Source organism: Arvicanthis niloticus, chromosome 16 (genome assembly GCF_011762505.2).
Source record: "Arvicanthis niloticus isolate mArvNil1 chromosome 16, mArvNil1.pat.X, whole genome shotgun sequence".
In the NCBI taxonomy this organism is placed as follows: Eukaryota; Metazoa; Chordata; class Mammalia; order Rodentia; family Muridae; genus Arvicanthis; species Arvicanthis niloticus.
This window is the reverse complement of record NC_047673.1, coordinates 29972051-29989338: the sequence shown is the minus strand read 5'-3', so window position 1 is coordinate 29989338 and position 17288 is coordinate 29972051. Positions and strand designations below refer to the sequence as shown.

The 17288-nt window shown below is 36.3% G+C and overlaps 1 protein-coding gene across 5 annotated transcripts in view; it reads right to left on the bottom strand.

The window, feature by feature from the left end:
* Nucleotides 1–17288, bottom strand: part of Tusc3 (tumor suppressor candidate 3) — a 143915-nt gene that overhangs the window by 13907 nt on the left and 112720 nt on the right. For all 5 annotated transcript variants that reach the window (XM_034520888.2, XM_076914039.1, XM_076914038.1 and 2 more), the window contains one exon: nucleotides 2352–2415. In XM_034520888.2, the coding sequence (XP_034376779.1) occupies nucleotides 2352–2415 (64 nt within the window). The remainder of the gene's footprint in view (nucleotides 1–2351; nucleotides 2416–17288) is intronic.

The window sequence follows — 17288 nt, the reverse complement described above, 5'->3', positions numbered from 1 at the left end:
GCTTCATTTTTGTTTTATTATTTTTTTAAAAGAAACTTTCATTGCAAATGGATATGATGGATGATGATCCTTAAGGAAGTTTTATTTCAATTTTAATCTTTCTCTAGCATTCATTTACATTCATATATTCATATATAAATTATTTTTACATGTACACTTTTACATGTACTAGTTGATCAAATCTTTGTAAATGTTAAAAATATAAATTTTTTAGAATTATGTATGTACTAAGACTAACACCAATATTAATAGTCATTTCACAATTATATCTGGCAAATAGCTAAATTAAATCTGTCAATAACATCGTGGGGAAAGTGATACAAAACTAATTCTCTGACTTTAATGAGCAAAAAGACATATATAAAAAGTTTCAGGGTCAAATGATACATAAACAAAATCTCAAATATAGATTTGTGTTTGTGAACACGCTCAGATACAATCTTAGTGGAGAATGTATCTTAGTGGTATAAGGACGTGAAGTCTCTTCCATAAAGGGATACCTAACTATTCCTAACATTATTTACTATAATGTAAAATATAAAGTAACAGCAGGCTTAATATACAAGTGACAAAGGCTTTACCATATCACAAGAATAAGGTCTCTCAATTCTTTTGTGTCCTCTGAGGCATGGGCCATAGTGAGCATGGCTATGTTCCGAGACACCACCAACGTTTCTGCCAACGATCCCGACTGCATGAAAAGTGCCTTACCATTTTCCTTAGAGTGGAGGCCTACTGAGCCACGCCTGGGTTATTCTAATTACCCAGAAACTCTAGCAACTAACTTTTGTTTACTGATCGACTATGTTCTTTGACAACTTGATACTTGTTTTTTATATGTTGTTTACTATCATCCCCACAAGTTTCCTATAGATCCATCTTTCTGTTTTATTTTCTAACTTAATGGGTCATTCAGGTGTCACAGGTTTGGAACCCAGTGGACACATAAATGAAAACAATGACAGTCTATCTCCACAAACCATCAGCTGCCAATAGTTCGCCAGGAAGAGAACTCATGAGGTCCTTCCTAATCCATGACTGACTTCAACTTACTTATTAACAGAACCAATATCCATGGACACAATCCAAAGCGCTTAACCTGGGCGTCAGAATCCATGGTTTCTGGGTGACATCCTTACTTGACTTAGTTATTCGAGGTATTTCAGATACACACCCTGTAAAACACCAAGGCTGCTTACTCCTTCTCATATCACGTTCTCCAACCACTACAGAGAACTAACTGCTTTCCCTCTACCTTTTCCTCCGTGTTAACAAAACCACAGCAGGATGAAGAGCTGCCCAGTGACAGGGAATATAAATCTGGAGCCTATGATGCTAAACTCATTCTGCTTTCTCTTGGGCATTTAGCCATGCTTTGTATAAAGCAACCTCATCCAATGATGTATTTTACATAAAAGAAAGATACTCATACCAATTACTGTAAGTCATAAATATCAGTAGACTATTATTGGGAACAATTTAAAAAAAAATTTCAAAATTGATTTCTGAAACTTTTATTAGCTTTAACAACTGTAAACTAATGTTTAAAGTACACTGCCCAGCCCCTTGCCAGTCCTCTCTGGAATAGGAATACACAGAATTAAGAAAGAACGAACTACTGTGAGAATGAAGGGGATGGGGACTTTTAATTGTATGTATCACTGCTAAATCTGTAGGAAAGACTTCACACGGCTAGTGAAGGCTCTTTCTATGCTAAATCTCAGCTCGGTGCCAATGACCCAGGAAGTGAAACCTTGGAAAATTCCTGGCACACTGCGATAGAAGATCTATAACCAGCTTCTCACTTCTCACTATGCATGAAACTTGCTACTTGGAGAAAATCATGGTCATTTTGACCAATAAAATGTATTTCTGTGTTCCATTTGTGACTAATGAAATTCCAAGTGGAAAAACAAAATCTCACACTTTATGTGTGCTATTGCATCTAGTACATGTAGACGAAAAGTAATATCCTCTTGTCCTACTGTTGATATCAGATGTACGTTTGTCCTGTCATTAAGATGCCATTAGAGGAAAATTATATAAATACACACACTCTCACCTCCACAACCACCAACCACACCATGCTACAACCTAGGCAGAGATAGTCAATCCAGCTTAAAATCAATACTTTGACATTAAACAGTCAATAGGAAAAAGATATTTAAAATCTGTAAATGATTCAGCATAACAGAAAATACACTGTGACAGAAAATAATTACATATGAATTAGAAAATTATTGTAAAAGTTAATACTTTAAATGTCTTAAAATGTACTGCCAGGAAAATAGTGATTCGTTAACACAAATCTCTTCTTTACCTTTTCAGTCCCTTGGTATTTTAAAGGATACTCAGTACTAGAATGATGTGTGACTCTGCCACAAACTGAGCCTGGCTGCTTCCATGAATGTAGCTCTGAAAAGGAAGAAAATAAACAAAAGCTCACAAATGGCGGACAGTGATTGCTTCACAGTTTTGTCAGGTATGAAACCTATACAGTCACCTACCAATTAAGTTCCTATTTATAATTCTTTTGAACAAATTGTAGTTAACCGTGAATACATTGGATGCTATCATAAACTATAGAAAACAAACTGATATAAAAGTTACCTCACATGTATAAACTTTTAACAACTTTACCACACACACAAGCACACACACACACAGCAGTGGCTCTACCAGAGTTCCTTGTAAACACACTGGGCAGCCTAAGTTAACTATCACACAAGTTAACTTTGTTGTTTATTGGTTTAAAATTGACCTGCAAATGTCCAGTCATTTTTTCCCGCATTACTAACATTTGGAAGAAGGAGTTAACTCTACAAGATGCACATCTCTAACCCTAAAGCACTCTGTTATCATCCCTTATGGAAGCTGGTGGTTTCTGCTGTGAGTTTATTCTTTTTAATATTTTCAGTCAGCATACAATAGCCTTTATTATGATATATATATTCTCATATATGTCACTGTACTCTGTTCTGATGAGCCATCCCAAATGGCCTCCCCTGTCCTCTCTACCCACTATTGCTCCTGTCCCCAAGGAGTTACCCTTTCTAGAGAGTTGTTTAATGGTCCTTGTCTTAAGTTTTTTACACTGAAGAAAAAACAGCATATTGCAATACAAATATGAACCCTCATATACATATGTGTATACACACACACATATATATCCATATATATATGTATATATATATATATATATATATATATATATATATTACATGATTATATTTGAGTACTAAGAGGTCACCTAGTTTATTTTGTTCCATCTTATTTCACGACAACAAACAGCAGAGTTCAGTGTGTGCTAACAAGGAGCAGGCTTAGGAACCAGTTATTCCTTCCTGGTTCAATCCTGGATAAACTATAAAATAAATTCAGTATTCTCTCATCAATCAAATCAAGAGCTCAATTACATGCTTCTGAAGGTCTTTCTGAAGAAACATCTGTATTTTGTCATCAGTGTTGGTTTTGGTACTCTGTATAGTTGTTTGTGCACATAAGGCGTGGTGGGTGGAGAAATGATGTCAGAGCCACCTACGCAAGTCAGAGCACACCTCTATGGAGTCAGTTCTTTCCTCCCTCCTCCCACCTTTGCTTGGGGTCCAGGGTTCAAAAGCCGGTCTCCAGACATGCTCTTCAAGAATTTTACTTGCTGAGCTATCATGTCTATTCCGTGTGTGTGTGTGTGTGTGTGTGTGTGTGTGTGTGTGTGTGTGTGTGTGTAAAATCCCAATCTAAATCATCTTTGTTTCTCTGTCTCATTCTAAGTATTGCACGGTACAATGGCCTTATCTGTAGGTACGTTGCTATGTTTAGATGCATTCTTTAAGCACAATCTCAGAAAGTCCCTTTATCAGTCCCTTCTCGTTCATATACTTATTTCTAAAGTCCTATCATTTATATTCATTGCTGACTCTATTTAATCTTCTCATATGGACACTAGTATAACTTTGACAAAATAATCTAACTGCTAATCATATAGGCCTAGATCCTCACAAACACATAAAAGTGGTGAAATTATTACAAGGAAAAAAAAACCCAGCAAAGCAAATAAAATACTAAAAAGTATAGTTGGCATGTTTGGCTACAGTTAAAGCAGACGGCTTTATTCTTTTACTAATTTAATCATAATTATAACTATAATTATACTGTTGTATTATATCTACAACAGTATAGTACTAGTTACTATTTATGGTCTGCTTATGCTGTCTGAGGCACTTTAAATTCCACATGAAGCATACAGAGAGATTTCAAGAGTCCTATAATATTAGTACATGGTTTATTACAGCCATTTTATAGATGAGAGATAAAGAAATCTTTGGTCTTTGTGATTCAAAACTTGGGATTTTGTAATAGTATGCTGTTATTTGCTAAATATGTGATAAGAATGTATGATTTCCTATTTTAATCCTTTACCTAGCGAAAACAAAATAATTACCCGTCATCTCCCTATGATAAAATGGAACTTAGGAATTTAATTCTTGGCTCCACATTGTACAACTAGTAATTTTCTACATGATACCAACAAAGATTAAAATATGGGTTTTTTTTTGTGTAAATAACCTTTACTTGGCATTCAGATAAGTACCATTGGAACTTAAAGGAATTAATGTCAGTATCTATGCAACTGCCTAAAATACCCGAATATATCAGTTTAGGATAATATGCCCAAACTTAAGTAACAACTGCATGACACGCTCCCTATTTTACAAACATAAAAAGGAGAAAGATTAAGGCATTTTTTAAGTGAGTGGTTAAAAACTTTCCTGCTTATTCTAAGCTATAGAATCCTCTCAAGTAAAATGGTCTGTCAGAGTCACTGAGGAGCGCCCACTACCAAACCCTCAAATACATTCAGAAGGAAGCATTTCCCAAACCTGCTTCATTTCATCTCTTTCTAAACTGCTCCACTGGATCAACCCCTCCCCTTTGTGCTGATCTTGTTTCTTCCCTGGATCCTCTTCTTCAGGGTTCATGGCAGCCCTTGTTGTCAATGCTCAGCTACCTCCAACCTCTGGGGTACCTCAGAGATCCATAGGTTTAGGCATCTCTTCTGTACCAAGGCATTCTCATCCAAGCTAAGCACTTCAGCATGGCTCTCACATTTGCACTCTGAATTCATCCTGTTTGTCATGAATAGACACTGGCCCCTGGCGGGCTGAAACTTACAAGGACTAGGCACAGACTTCCCATACACTTTCCTTTATGCTTCAGAATGTGCAGTTTCTCTTGTCTCAGAGAAGAGTACCTTGATTTATTCAATTGTTTGGGCTAAAACCTTGAAATCATCCTTGCATCTTCTTTTCCCTTCCTCTCCTCTCTCCCATGAATCCAGTCATTAGAAAATACCACGGGCTCTACTTTGAAAGTCATCCCCAATTCAGTGTTTGTCAGCATTTACCAGAGGAACTGGCAAAAGTGCCTAAGGAATAAAGCCCAAGATTTCTTGTCAGTTAAGTAATCATCACTTCTTGCTGAGATTATGGAAAGACTCCTTCATTTCCTTTGCCTCTACCCTATCAGTCTATTTGTCAGTCAAGTTAATCCTGTTTAAAGCACATCAGATCCTATCATTAGCATGCTCAGAATTCTCCAATGCTTTCCAAGATGTGTGCAAGAAACATCTAACCACAGAATGCACTGTCTGTTTCCAGTCTCAGTACTGAAGACTTGTGCTTAATGTTATTTGGATGTACTAGAGTAAAAAAAGAAAAAAGAAAAAAGAAAAGAAAGAACGAACAGACAACAAAATCAAAATAACAAAGAACATGTGTTTGGGCCTTAGGGTAATCAATTCCCATAATGGATGTATAGCATCTGTGGCACCACAGAATTTTCTGAATCTAACTATGAACCTTGCCATAAACAAGTCAATTAAACTGCACTATCTCAACTTTAAGAAAGAGAACAGAATATACCTTAATAGGCTTCCATAAAATTAAGTACAAGAACGCTCTATTAAGTTATTAATATAGTATGTGTCTCTCTATTGCAATAGGAAGAGAGGAGAAATAGGGGGAAAGAATGTAAGGACAATGTCCAGTTGAGCCAGAACAACTGGATAAATGAAGGTGCTGTTCCCTGAGATAAAGAGAAACTGTACATTCTGGAGAATACTGGAAAAATACTTAAGCAGACACCACTAAAGTAGCTTCTACCATGTAAACATTAAATAAACATGTTTAAGTATTTACAATTAATCAATTCATTGTATTTTTCATGTGAAATTAGTGGGTTGGGCTGGTATTATGAAAAGGTGATATTCAGAATCTTGAACAACCACTTGATCTTTATCAATGGTTTTTATTCTTTAAAATTACTTTAAGGCCAGAAGCAACATGGTATTTTAGGATTTAATTAACTAGCATGAATTTTTTTTAATGAGTAACTAATATGCATTAGACAGTTAAAGTCCAAGAACATGGCTAGTAAAGTCTCCTAGTGAGAGCAGTGACTCCCACTAAACCCACAAGGCAAGCAAAGAAAGAGGAAAGAGGTATATGAATTCACAGACCTCTCCAGAAACCTCACCTGACATCCTTTGTCTGCACATGGGCTTCACTATGACTGCAATTCTGATTAACCTACCACAGACAGATTTAAGCTGGGCCTAAAGATTTCTATTTAATTGATGCATGCACTTTCAAACTTAAAAAATACTAAGTCATGATTTTTTTAAAGCTAACACAAGGTGTTCACTTACATATTCTCTCATGTTGAAGAGAGAAGTAAAAGTAGCTAATTGTAATTTATTCTGAAATGTATAGTTAACTTAGGTTTTATAACTTAGGTAATGGCTTTGAATATCTTTGTAAAAAAGTGTAATATATTTGCTATTGCACATAATTTCCCAGACACAGAAGTCCTGGTGATGCAGTGTAATATACATGTTGTTCACTTAGTCAGTGTACTGAATACTTCAAAGAATATGGATCATAAAAGAACAGTTCATACAAATCATCCTCTAAATGTACCCTATCAGGGTTTATTTAAAACCTACTCTTATTCATAATAAAAATTCAGCAGATTTAAGTCTGGAAAGCAAAATATAAATATACATGTGGTATTATACTAGTTTCTTAATTTGAAATTACTTATTCCCTCTTAGTCAGAGGATCAAATAAAAAAGCTGTTGTCCACTGGCTTATGTGTATTATTAGACATGTAAGTGCAGATAATGTCCTGGTTAAATTGTTTTCCCCATGAACAACTCTCCTTTTAAGTTGACTCACGCTTCTCTATCAAGTTGATATCACATGTGCAAATAAAGGGTAACTACTGTCTTAGGAGCCTCAGTAGAATCTGTTTAGTTAAACATATTTTGGAACAAATTTGAACATTAACCTGAAGAAGAACCAAAAACACTGTGGAAAAAAATTATATTCCGGTATCTACTTCCTTTCCTAAATTCTTTACTTGAAAAATTAAATCTGTTTAAACCAGTTTCTAGGTATGTAATTTTTATTTTTTTCACTTGTATACATTATTTTATGTTTAAAGACCTTGAAAATATGAAGGATAAACAAAGCCTGGTATGTACCACATGTCTCTAAGCCTAGTACTCAGGCTAAAGCAGAAGACAGTTTGAGACTAATCTGCTTTATACTATCTTAAAAACCAAGCCATGGTCAAAGTCAAATGCTAGAAATAGTTAGACAATATTTGGTGTTACTCAAATAATAGTTTCTCTTATTTCAAGGTCAAAAATCACAGGTCACCTTTGCTCCTTCTCTCTCTCCCTTCTTCCTTTTACTGTTTGAGACAGGGCCTCACATATCCAAGGGTAGCTAGCCTTGAACTCACTTCACTGTAGAGGAGATGACAACCTTGAACTCCTGACCCTCCTCTTTACATCCCATGTGCTGGGACTGTAGGTTTGTACTATTGTGCCTGGCTTGTTCTTTCCTTTTCTTTCAAAACAGCTTATGGCAAAATGAGCCAAAAGCTGGTTAAATTCTAGAAAAACACTGCTGGCAACCTCTTCTCACCCTCTTCATACACTGTCTAATCTCCTCAGAGTCTTTAGTACACCTTACATGTCATTTCTTCATCTTTGGAGGCATCACGTAAATCCCTGCACCTGTTGCATTCCTGTATTACTACCTTCCAACACAACAACTTAGACTTGACATCTAGACTCAAAAGCTAAGAATATCAGTTATCCAGCATGTGATTTTAAGTTCTCTTTCTCAGTATAGAAATTATTATGATAGCCAAAAAGAGGAAGAAGGAGGAAGAGGAAGAGGACAATGACGGCGAGAGGGAGGGAGGGAGAAAGGAAAGGAGGGAAGGAAGAAAGGAAGGAAAAAGAGAAACTAATTTGTCAGAACATAAAAAAGGTAACAAAATATATTTCTGTATTTTCTCTGACAACACATCAAAATGTTAGTTCTAGCTGCATGGATATGGAAAAATGGGCTGCATCCGGGCATTTAATCTTAAAGGTATTTAATCCATTTTGGTTGCTCAAGAGTTTCTACCAGGAGTAGCACTGAATTGCTGGCCACACATCCTATATAAAATGAAAGATGTTTTTCTTTGTAGGTCAGCATTGATTATGTTTATAGTGTGCCTCAGTTTGCTCAGATTGCTAAGTCAAATGAACAACCAACCAACCTATGGACGTGGATGGGAGTCATACAGGCTGTAGATGGAAAACTTCAAGATAAAGGTACCAGTAGGACTGGAATGGAAGGGGCAACACCATCACCACACGACATTGCTCTCACATGAATTTCCCAATGAACTGTCAGGTGTGTGTGTGTGCCGGGTGGCTATTATTTTTGCTTATACAGCCACCATAAAGGTCCTTTCTTTATGACCTTCTCATCTCTACTCCCTGAAATCAAGACTTCTAAATGTAGCCAACTGGGGGTTGTTGTTTATTTGTCAACTCACAAATTTGTGTTTAGAGAACAATTTAGAGCATGTCATCTGCTAATTCCACGTCAAGACAGCATTCCCTATCACCATCTAGTAGAAATGTAGTTTGACAATGGTCCTGAAGTTCTTTTGTGTGCCAAGTTACACAGAATAAAGGCAATGATGTTCTTTCTCTTTCAGTTTCTCAGACTATTTATTAAAGGTCGAGAATGGATACTTGTGTTTTGTAAAGACCTGACAGACAAGGGACTGCACATTATTAAAAACTTTAAAGGTAGCTAAGAGCACTTAACTGTTCCTAAGTCAGAAACAACTGAGCCTTTAAAAAAGAGCATGCAAACACTAAACAAGTGTAAAAGGAGAGAGAGAAGAGAAATGGTATGAAGGCATGGAAGCAGGCGGGGCCGAGGACACATCCTGGGACTCCAAGATCACTGTAAAATGAGCTGCAATCCCTCACTGGCATTCTGGTGAAAGGTTCCCTTATCTCCTTCACGTTTCCAGTCCTATCCTTGGAGCCTTCCTTGTATTCCTCAAATCACATCACCTTCTCTAGGCAGGATTAGTTTTTCTAGGCAGCTACACTGCACAGCAGATGAGCTGTAGATAATAACAAGGCCAGGTAAAGTCCTGAGTTTGTGTAACAGAAGAGGAACAAACAGGTATTATCTACTTTCAATGTTTGATTTTCCTATCAGTTGTTCATACCTTGTGCTTGAACTTTCTATGCATTTCATTAAATAATTGGCTCAAACTAAAAATGATAGAAACTATTCATGAAAACTATGATTAACTTCAAGTAGTAGCCACTGTAGTACACTGTAGCTGGAAACTGTTAGTAACAACCATGACTCTACTGTTACCTAAAAATTTAGTGGCACTTTTTATTAGTCTTCTGGGCTGAACTTATATGACCCACAGTGGAATGTTAAACATTTACCTGGTTCAGGTATAATTCCCAAAAGTTCCGTAATTTTGACACTCTACTTGATGCATAAAAAGGTTGATCTTAAAGCAAGTATTTCTCATAAGAAGTCTTGGATATATGTATATTAATTTGACATGAGATACTTTCTTAAAATAACAAACAAAACCCCCCAAAACAAACAAACAAACAAACAAACAATGGGTGTTTACCCACAGAGTGAGATCTAAGAAACAGGTGGTAGTGGGACAGAATTTGTAATTCATTTTGTTGGAGGATTTCTTGAAAGCAACAATATTGTAACCATGATTTTTAGAAGAAACACTGTTCTAGTATGCCCTTTAACACAATGACAGAAATGTCATTTCAAATGAAGGATTAATATAAATTAATTGCAAATTAATTAACTGTAAATTAAGATTAATATAGAGAAATGGCCACAAATTAAACAAAATCAACTCCATGACACTAATCAGGGAGGTAATATTGGGGTTTCTATGGCTGTGATGAAACTCCATGACCAAACAGCAAGTTGGGAGGAAAGGGTTTATTCAGCTTATATTTCTATTTTACCTTTCATCATTGAAGGAAGTCAGGACCGAACTCAAACAGAGCAGGAACCTGGAGGCAGGAGCTGATAGAGAGGTGATGGAAGGGTGTTGCTTACAGGCTTGCCCAGCCTGCTTTTTATAGAACCCAGGACAGCACTACGCACAATAGGCTGGGCCCTCCCCTGTCACTCACTAATTAAGAAAATGCCTTACATTACAAAATGCTTTCTACAGCCAAATCTTACGGAGTTATTTTCCCAACCAAATTTCTCTCCTCTCAGATGACATCAGTTTGTGTCAAGTTGACACAAAACTATCAAGCAAAACTATCAACAAATAACATTAATGAATCTCCAAAATGTCTCTGATTCCAGTCATGTTTAGCATTGAGATGTTCCATGGCAGTCTAAGAGAGTGAAAATGACAGGGAGTCAGTAACGAAGCCTATTGTGGATGGGAGCCCACCAGTAGACTAGGAGCTCTTCATAGAAGCCTTCAAGAAATTTGGTGTCAGCTGAGCTCTAGTCCCAGGTCAGGCAGGGTCTAATTCTGGTCCCTCTACATAAATGTGCTGTCCTAAATATGGAAGTAAGGCACTACTGATCCTTATAACTTTACCTGAACTACAGAATCAAACTAGCTATACATGTACTGTGGGTAAAAGAAAAGGAAAAAACAAACAACAAAGAAACTGGACTGGAGAGATTTTAAACAGTGAAGCTCAAATAGCTGGAAGCCTGTCTCTCCTGAGACATTCAATAAAGACAGGCACAGCTAGAAAACTTAGGTAGAACATAAAGCACCCTGGGCTGAAGGTACTGGGGACAGCTGGAGAAATGAGCTGTCTTTGAAGAATTGCTTCTCCCCTTTGAACAAAACAGGAGGTAGAACCCTGTGAAGCCTTCTGTCTATAGATGAGAGACAAGAGAAAGAAGGCATAATCAGAGTAAGAACATTTCAAGTGCAAAGCACATGTTGAAAGGTTACTCTTTGAGTCACCTTGCAAAGACTTTGAACAAAAACATTGTTGGTAATACTTTCCTATACATACAGATCTCATTTTACTCAGTAACAAAAGAAAATTTGAAATGGACCACATGCTTTCATAGAATTTTCTTTCCTTCTTCACGTAATTAAAAGAAAAACAAATAAAAATGGCTTCTTATATTCCTCTACATTTCAACACCTAACTAAATAGCTAAAGGTGTGAAGTCCTGTGATTATGTCATCAATAATGTAAATGTTTTTAAAGCTTTGCCACATCAGGTATTTATGGCAAATATAATTAATTAAATTTGGATTTAATATGGAAAATAAACAACTCTAAGAATTTCTGGTTGATCCCAGGGGAACCAAGTGTCTAGCGAGCAGTCTACCACTGAACCAAATTCCTCAAGTTGTCTCTGCCTTTTTTATGTACCTGTAAATATAGATGGCTGCCATATTCTCAGTACTCACCTTGCAGTGTTTGGATAATTCTCTCTCCATGGGTACAAGAATGTGAATAATGAATAACACTTGGGTGGTCAAGTTATTTCTTAATAATAATTGTTAGATGGCTCACAAATCATTACTTAGATTTCTACTTCTACAAGAATGTAACAGTGAATACAATAATCATCTTCATGAAAAGTCTCATATCCTTATTAAAGGAATTATGATTCTATACCAAGCAGTATGAAATAGGCATGTTCCATAACTAATATAGGATTCAGTTTCCTCACCTATAAAATAGGGATAAAAGATCTTATTCATATGACTATAACAGGACCATCACAAGCTACTGCTAAGAGTATTGGTTCCTTAGGTATATAATTGAACATAGAGAAACTGAACTATTTTGCACCAGAAGCTTCACCCATTGATTAGTATTCATGGTGCTGGAAGTTATTTTGCATATTACTGGAGCAGAAAAATAATCACTGATATTACCCAGTTATATATCCTGTGACTTAAAAAAAGACCTGCCTGCAAGATAGATGGAATCAATAGTAGCACAGGTATTATGGTAGGAATCTACTAGTCTCTGACTAGATTTTCTGAGATGAAGCCTATACCTGACACTGCTAATGTGGTCAATAACTGGAGACCTGGGCTTGGGGAAAATCTAATACCATTATTCTGCTAAAGATCCCAACAATAAAATGACTCTTGTTAACGTATTGCTATACTTCTAGAGCAGAAAAGCTTCTTCTTGCAGTAAATGTTAATTAACAAAGAGATCTACAACAGAATGATGTGCAGACAGTGAGATATTTTGGGGCATTCGGTCCTAACTGGGATGTCATTATCACAGCCCTTCTATCCAGGCTCCTCTATGCAGAAGAGGGGTCAGAACATCTGAAGAGCTAGAAATGGTGGATGGCTCCAATGAAATAGCACCCTCTATACACAATAAATAATAGCAACAAATAAATGTGAGTTCAGACTATGAACAAGATCTGGACAGGTTAAAACCAGATAAAATCCCAACACTAAGTTAGTAAAGTAGATACAAAGTGACATGGCTAATCAAGAGAGTCCTTGAAATTAGTGTCTGTTAAGATAGGGAAAATCAGATTTCTCCAAAGGAGTGTCACTGTATACATCAACCACACTCCAGGGCAAGTCCCATGATCAGGCGTAGTTGATGAACACACAAAAGACACCATGGTTTTGTTTTGGTTTTAGGTATACTTTTGGTTTTGTTTTGTCTTATTAATATTTAATTCTTGCTGTTTTGTTTTTAGTTTATCTGTTTTGATAGTTATTATTTCCTTGTCTTCTGTTTGTTTTTGAGAGAAAGAGAAAGAACTGACATTGGTAGGTAAGAGAAAGAACTGACATTGGTAGGTAAGCAGTTAAGAAGGATAGGGAGCAAGTGACAGAAGGGAATGGATGAGATTCAATTATATTGTATGAGATAATTTTAAATACAAATATATGAAAAATATATTTTATATATATTTTATAAATATACTTTATTTCATTTAAAAACATGAAATAAAGTAACCTTTGTTGGAAACAGTAGTTTTATTTACTGGACAAATTACTGTTTAACAGATGGCAGGCATATTTACTAGGCACTTGCAATACAATGGGGCTGAACTTTATATGGTTTGTTCTGAGAAAGATGGACAAAACCGAGAATATGAAACACTTCAATGTGTCTTTGGAAATAATGTAAGCTAAACTACCTATGTGGTTTTTGGAAACTGCATTATGAAGAGTGAGCGAGCAATGATGAATGACAAAGTGTCAGGGGGAAGAAAGAATACAATTCAAGTTTAAAGAAGGTCCATACACATGGCCTGGAACATGCACTTGGTTTCTGAGCAGATTTTAACAGAGCCTCTTAGAAGGAAGCAGACAGGGCAAATAGAGTAACATCTGGAGGAAAGCCTTGGACAGAATATGTTTAAGGAATAATAAGAAGGTCATATATTGGTAAAAATGTAGACTTCAGAGAAGTGACAAGAAGACAGAGAGAGAAGATCCAAATTAACAAAATTAGACCTAAAAAGGGCAACACAACAACAGACAGCAAAGAAATTCACAGAACCCTAAGAACATACCTTAAAAACCTGTAGCCAACAAGTTGGAAAACCTAAATGGATTGTTTTCTTGATATATATTACCTACAAATGTTAAATCTGATTAGATAACCAATTTTAACAGACCTATAATGCCTAGTAAAGAAGAAGCAATGATTTAAAAAAATCTTCTAACATAAACAACAATGACATGGCCAGATGGTTGTAGTGCATAATTCTACATTTTCAATAAGTTAACACTGATACTCCTCAAATAATTATATAAATTAGAAACAGAAGGGACATTGCTCAATTATTTTTATGAGGTCACAGTTACACTGATACCTTAACCATAGAGAGACCCAACAAAGAGAATTTTACACCAATATCCCTCATGAAAATACATAAAAAAAATGCTCCATAAAATGCATGTAATCCAAATATAACAGCAAATAAAAATGATGATTCACTATGATCAAGTAGAGCTCATCCCAGAGAGGCACAACATTAAATCAATACATGTAATCTACCATATAAGCAGACTGAAAGACAAAAGACGCATCATCTCATTCCATGAAGAAATTGCATTCTGCAAATTCAATACTCCTCTATCATAACAGTCCTGGAGAAAATATGAATACAAAGGGACACACTTCAACATTCTAGAAGCAACACACAGCCAGAGATCACCTTAAATGGAGAAAACAAAAGCAATAACACTAAGATCAAGACCAGGCTGTCCACTTTCTCCATCCTTACTCAATATAGGACTTGAAGTCTTAGCTACAGAAGTATGACAGAGGAAGGAGATCACAGGTATATAAACAGGAAGAGAAGAAGTCAAAGACTGTCAAACTTAAGTGTTTCTGCCAGTAATGACCTAGTGACTTAAACTTCCAGTTTTGAACACTTTACATCTCATCAATCATGAAGTCATCTGGCTTATATTTGTCAACTTAAAATGAGAGTAAGCTACTCAAAGCAACTGATTCTGTTCCAGGGCTCAGCAAATTCTCCTTGGAAAATGGGCTTTTTAGCATTTATTCTTCAATTGCTCTATTCCTAACTCAAAAAGTTCCCAGATGACCATGTTCAACAGTCCTCAAAGCCTTGAAAATAACATACCTCCACCGACAGACCTTGAGAATCAAGGACAAATATCTCTTAATGAATTAGCTGATAAATTAACAGAATCCACTCAATACCTGAGCATGACTGACTGTGCTTTAGTGAAGGAGAGAAAAGTGAACATGAAACAGTACATTTACATAAAAAAACAGTATATCCATAAGATCCCAAGTCCTGCAAGGCAGACAGATAATCTGTCCTTTAAGAATTGGGCTTGGCAATCTCAAGCTTATGAATTATAGATCTAAATCTAATTGTCTCCTCCCTGACATGCAATTCCCATTTTACCACTGCAAGGTTTCTTAATATTCTCACTGAGTGTCATCATGAAATGACTTATATTCTAATTGTTTCTCTAGGTTTAATCTTGATTTTAAGGCCAGAACACATTTTACCTTTTTGAGCAAAGATTCTCCAATTTGTCTCACGATATACCATTTGTTGTTTGTAAAATACTGATACTTACTGCTTGCATTACTAAATCTCTATTTTAGTCACAGCTGATTTTACATCACAGTGATGTAAGTGGACAAAAGGTATTTAAATAATTAGGTTATTATTGTGAGCCCTAATTCAACATAAGGAAGCATCCTCATACAACGAGGACAGACAGACAGAAAGGGAAGACCTGGATCAACACAAGAAGAGGTTACATCTGCATCCCCAGAGAACAGATGCAGAATCTAACTTCCTGGTAAGATTCTGGTAAATAAATTTATGTTGTTGAAAACACTCAGTGAGTATTCCTTTTCAGAATAAAAGTATTCTTCTGAGTATCTTTTTGTTTAAAAAAATGAGAGGACAGTAAGAGAAATGTAAAATAAACAAGGCAGGACTGATGATCAGAAGCAGCAGAGCTAATATAGCAAAGAAGACCTCCAAGCCGAACTTGAAAGTTAAAGTTTAAGGCCTTGCTGTTGGATCTGAGATCTGATGAGTGAGTGTTCGCCCATCCGTAAGATCTGTGAGTTTAAGAATTAGAAAACTACATCTAAAGTTGAACACACGAGTGCTGCTGTGTCATAACCCAGGAGCTTGGGGTTTGAACGCTGGTTTCACTAATCAGAACTATGAGATGAGAGCATGAGAGAAGTGAGGGCAGCGGACAGCGGACGGCTAAGCTGCTCTCCCATCATCTGTCAGTGTGGCTCTATGTATTACTTCCAGCATGAAGTACTGATGACAGAAGACATACCCACAGTGTATTTTCTAACACATCACAGTGACACTGAAGGACATTGGAAATAGGTTAGGTGTAACATTATCAAAACAGTTACATAAAGGTTTTCACTCAAATATATGTTTATATAAAATCGAATATATTGTCTTACCTTTTGATAGCTAATTAATTTCATGGTATAGTATGTTTCTTCTAACTTACTTATAAACAGCTCAATAATACTAAGAGGCTAAATTAGTTTCATTGATGATTTACAAATTTTAAAATTTACATTTATTTATTGTATATGTGAACATTTACACACACACACACACACACACACACACACACGCACACACACACACACACACACACACAAACTTGCACATAAGACAAACCAGTGTCATTGTGTGTTAAGCTGGACCTACTAAATATGCAAGGGAGAACCAGTAAAGGTGGGGAAAAATGAGAAAGAAAAAGAGAGAGAAAGACAGGGCACGGGGTACACCCATGAACACATGAATAGGAAGGGTGGATGCAGAGATAACAGTTATGGAAAAGGAAAGGGGGGAGGCCCAAGAACATCCCTGGAGTCTGTCCTGTGAGACACCCTGCAGCACCTTAGCCAATTGCCAATGAGATTTAAGAACCTGTACAGCTAAGGAGGCCCTCTTGGTTAAAAAAACTAAAGAAGTGGCAGTTTTGAAAGCATTAAACCATCACCATGACTGTGCGTATCCCTTTGTCTGTCTCACTTCAGATAAGAATCTAACCTTTCTGCGCATTCATAAGCCCTACTCCATCCTTCCTCTCTGAGTCTGCATCACCAACGGCCTCATACTTCTCCAATCAAGGTCATATGGCAAAAGTGAAAGCTCTGAAGATGGCACACAGATTGCATTGTTTAAACTGCTGTTGATGGGACAACTGAATGGACAAATATCTGAATACAGGGCTGCTCCAAACTATCACTTTCAGCATTATTAATAAAGTACACATACAGTAGGAACAGCACTGAAAATTGTTGTAACTCACTTGTGACCCAAAGAACATAACATCTGAAGGAATTCCCATGTACTTAAGAGAAAGGCAATTGAAAGTATAGTTTATTTTCATAACATTTCAGA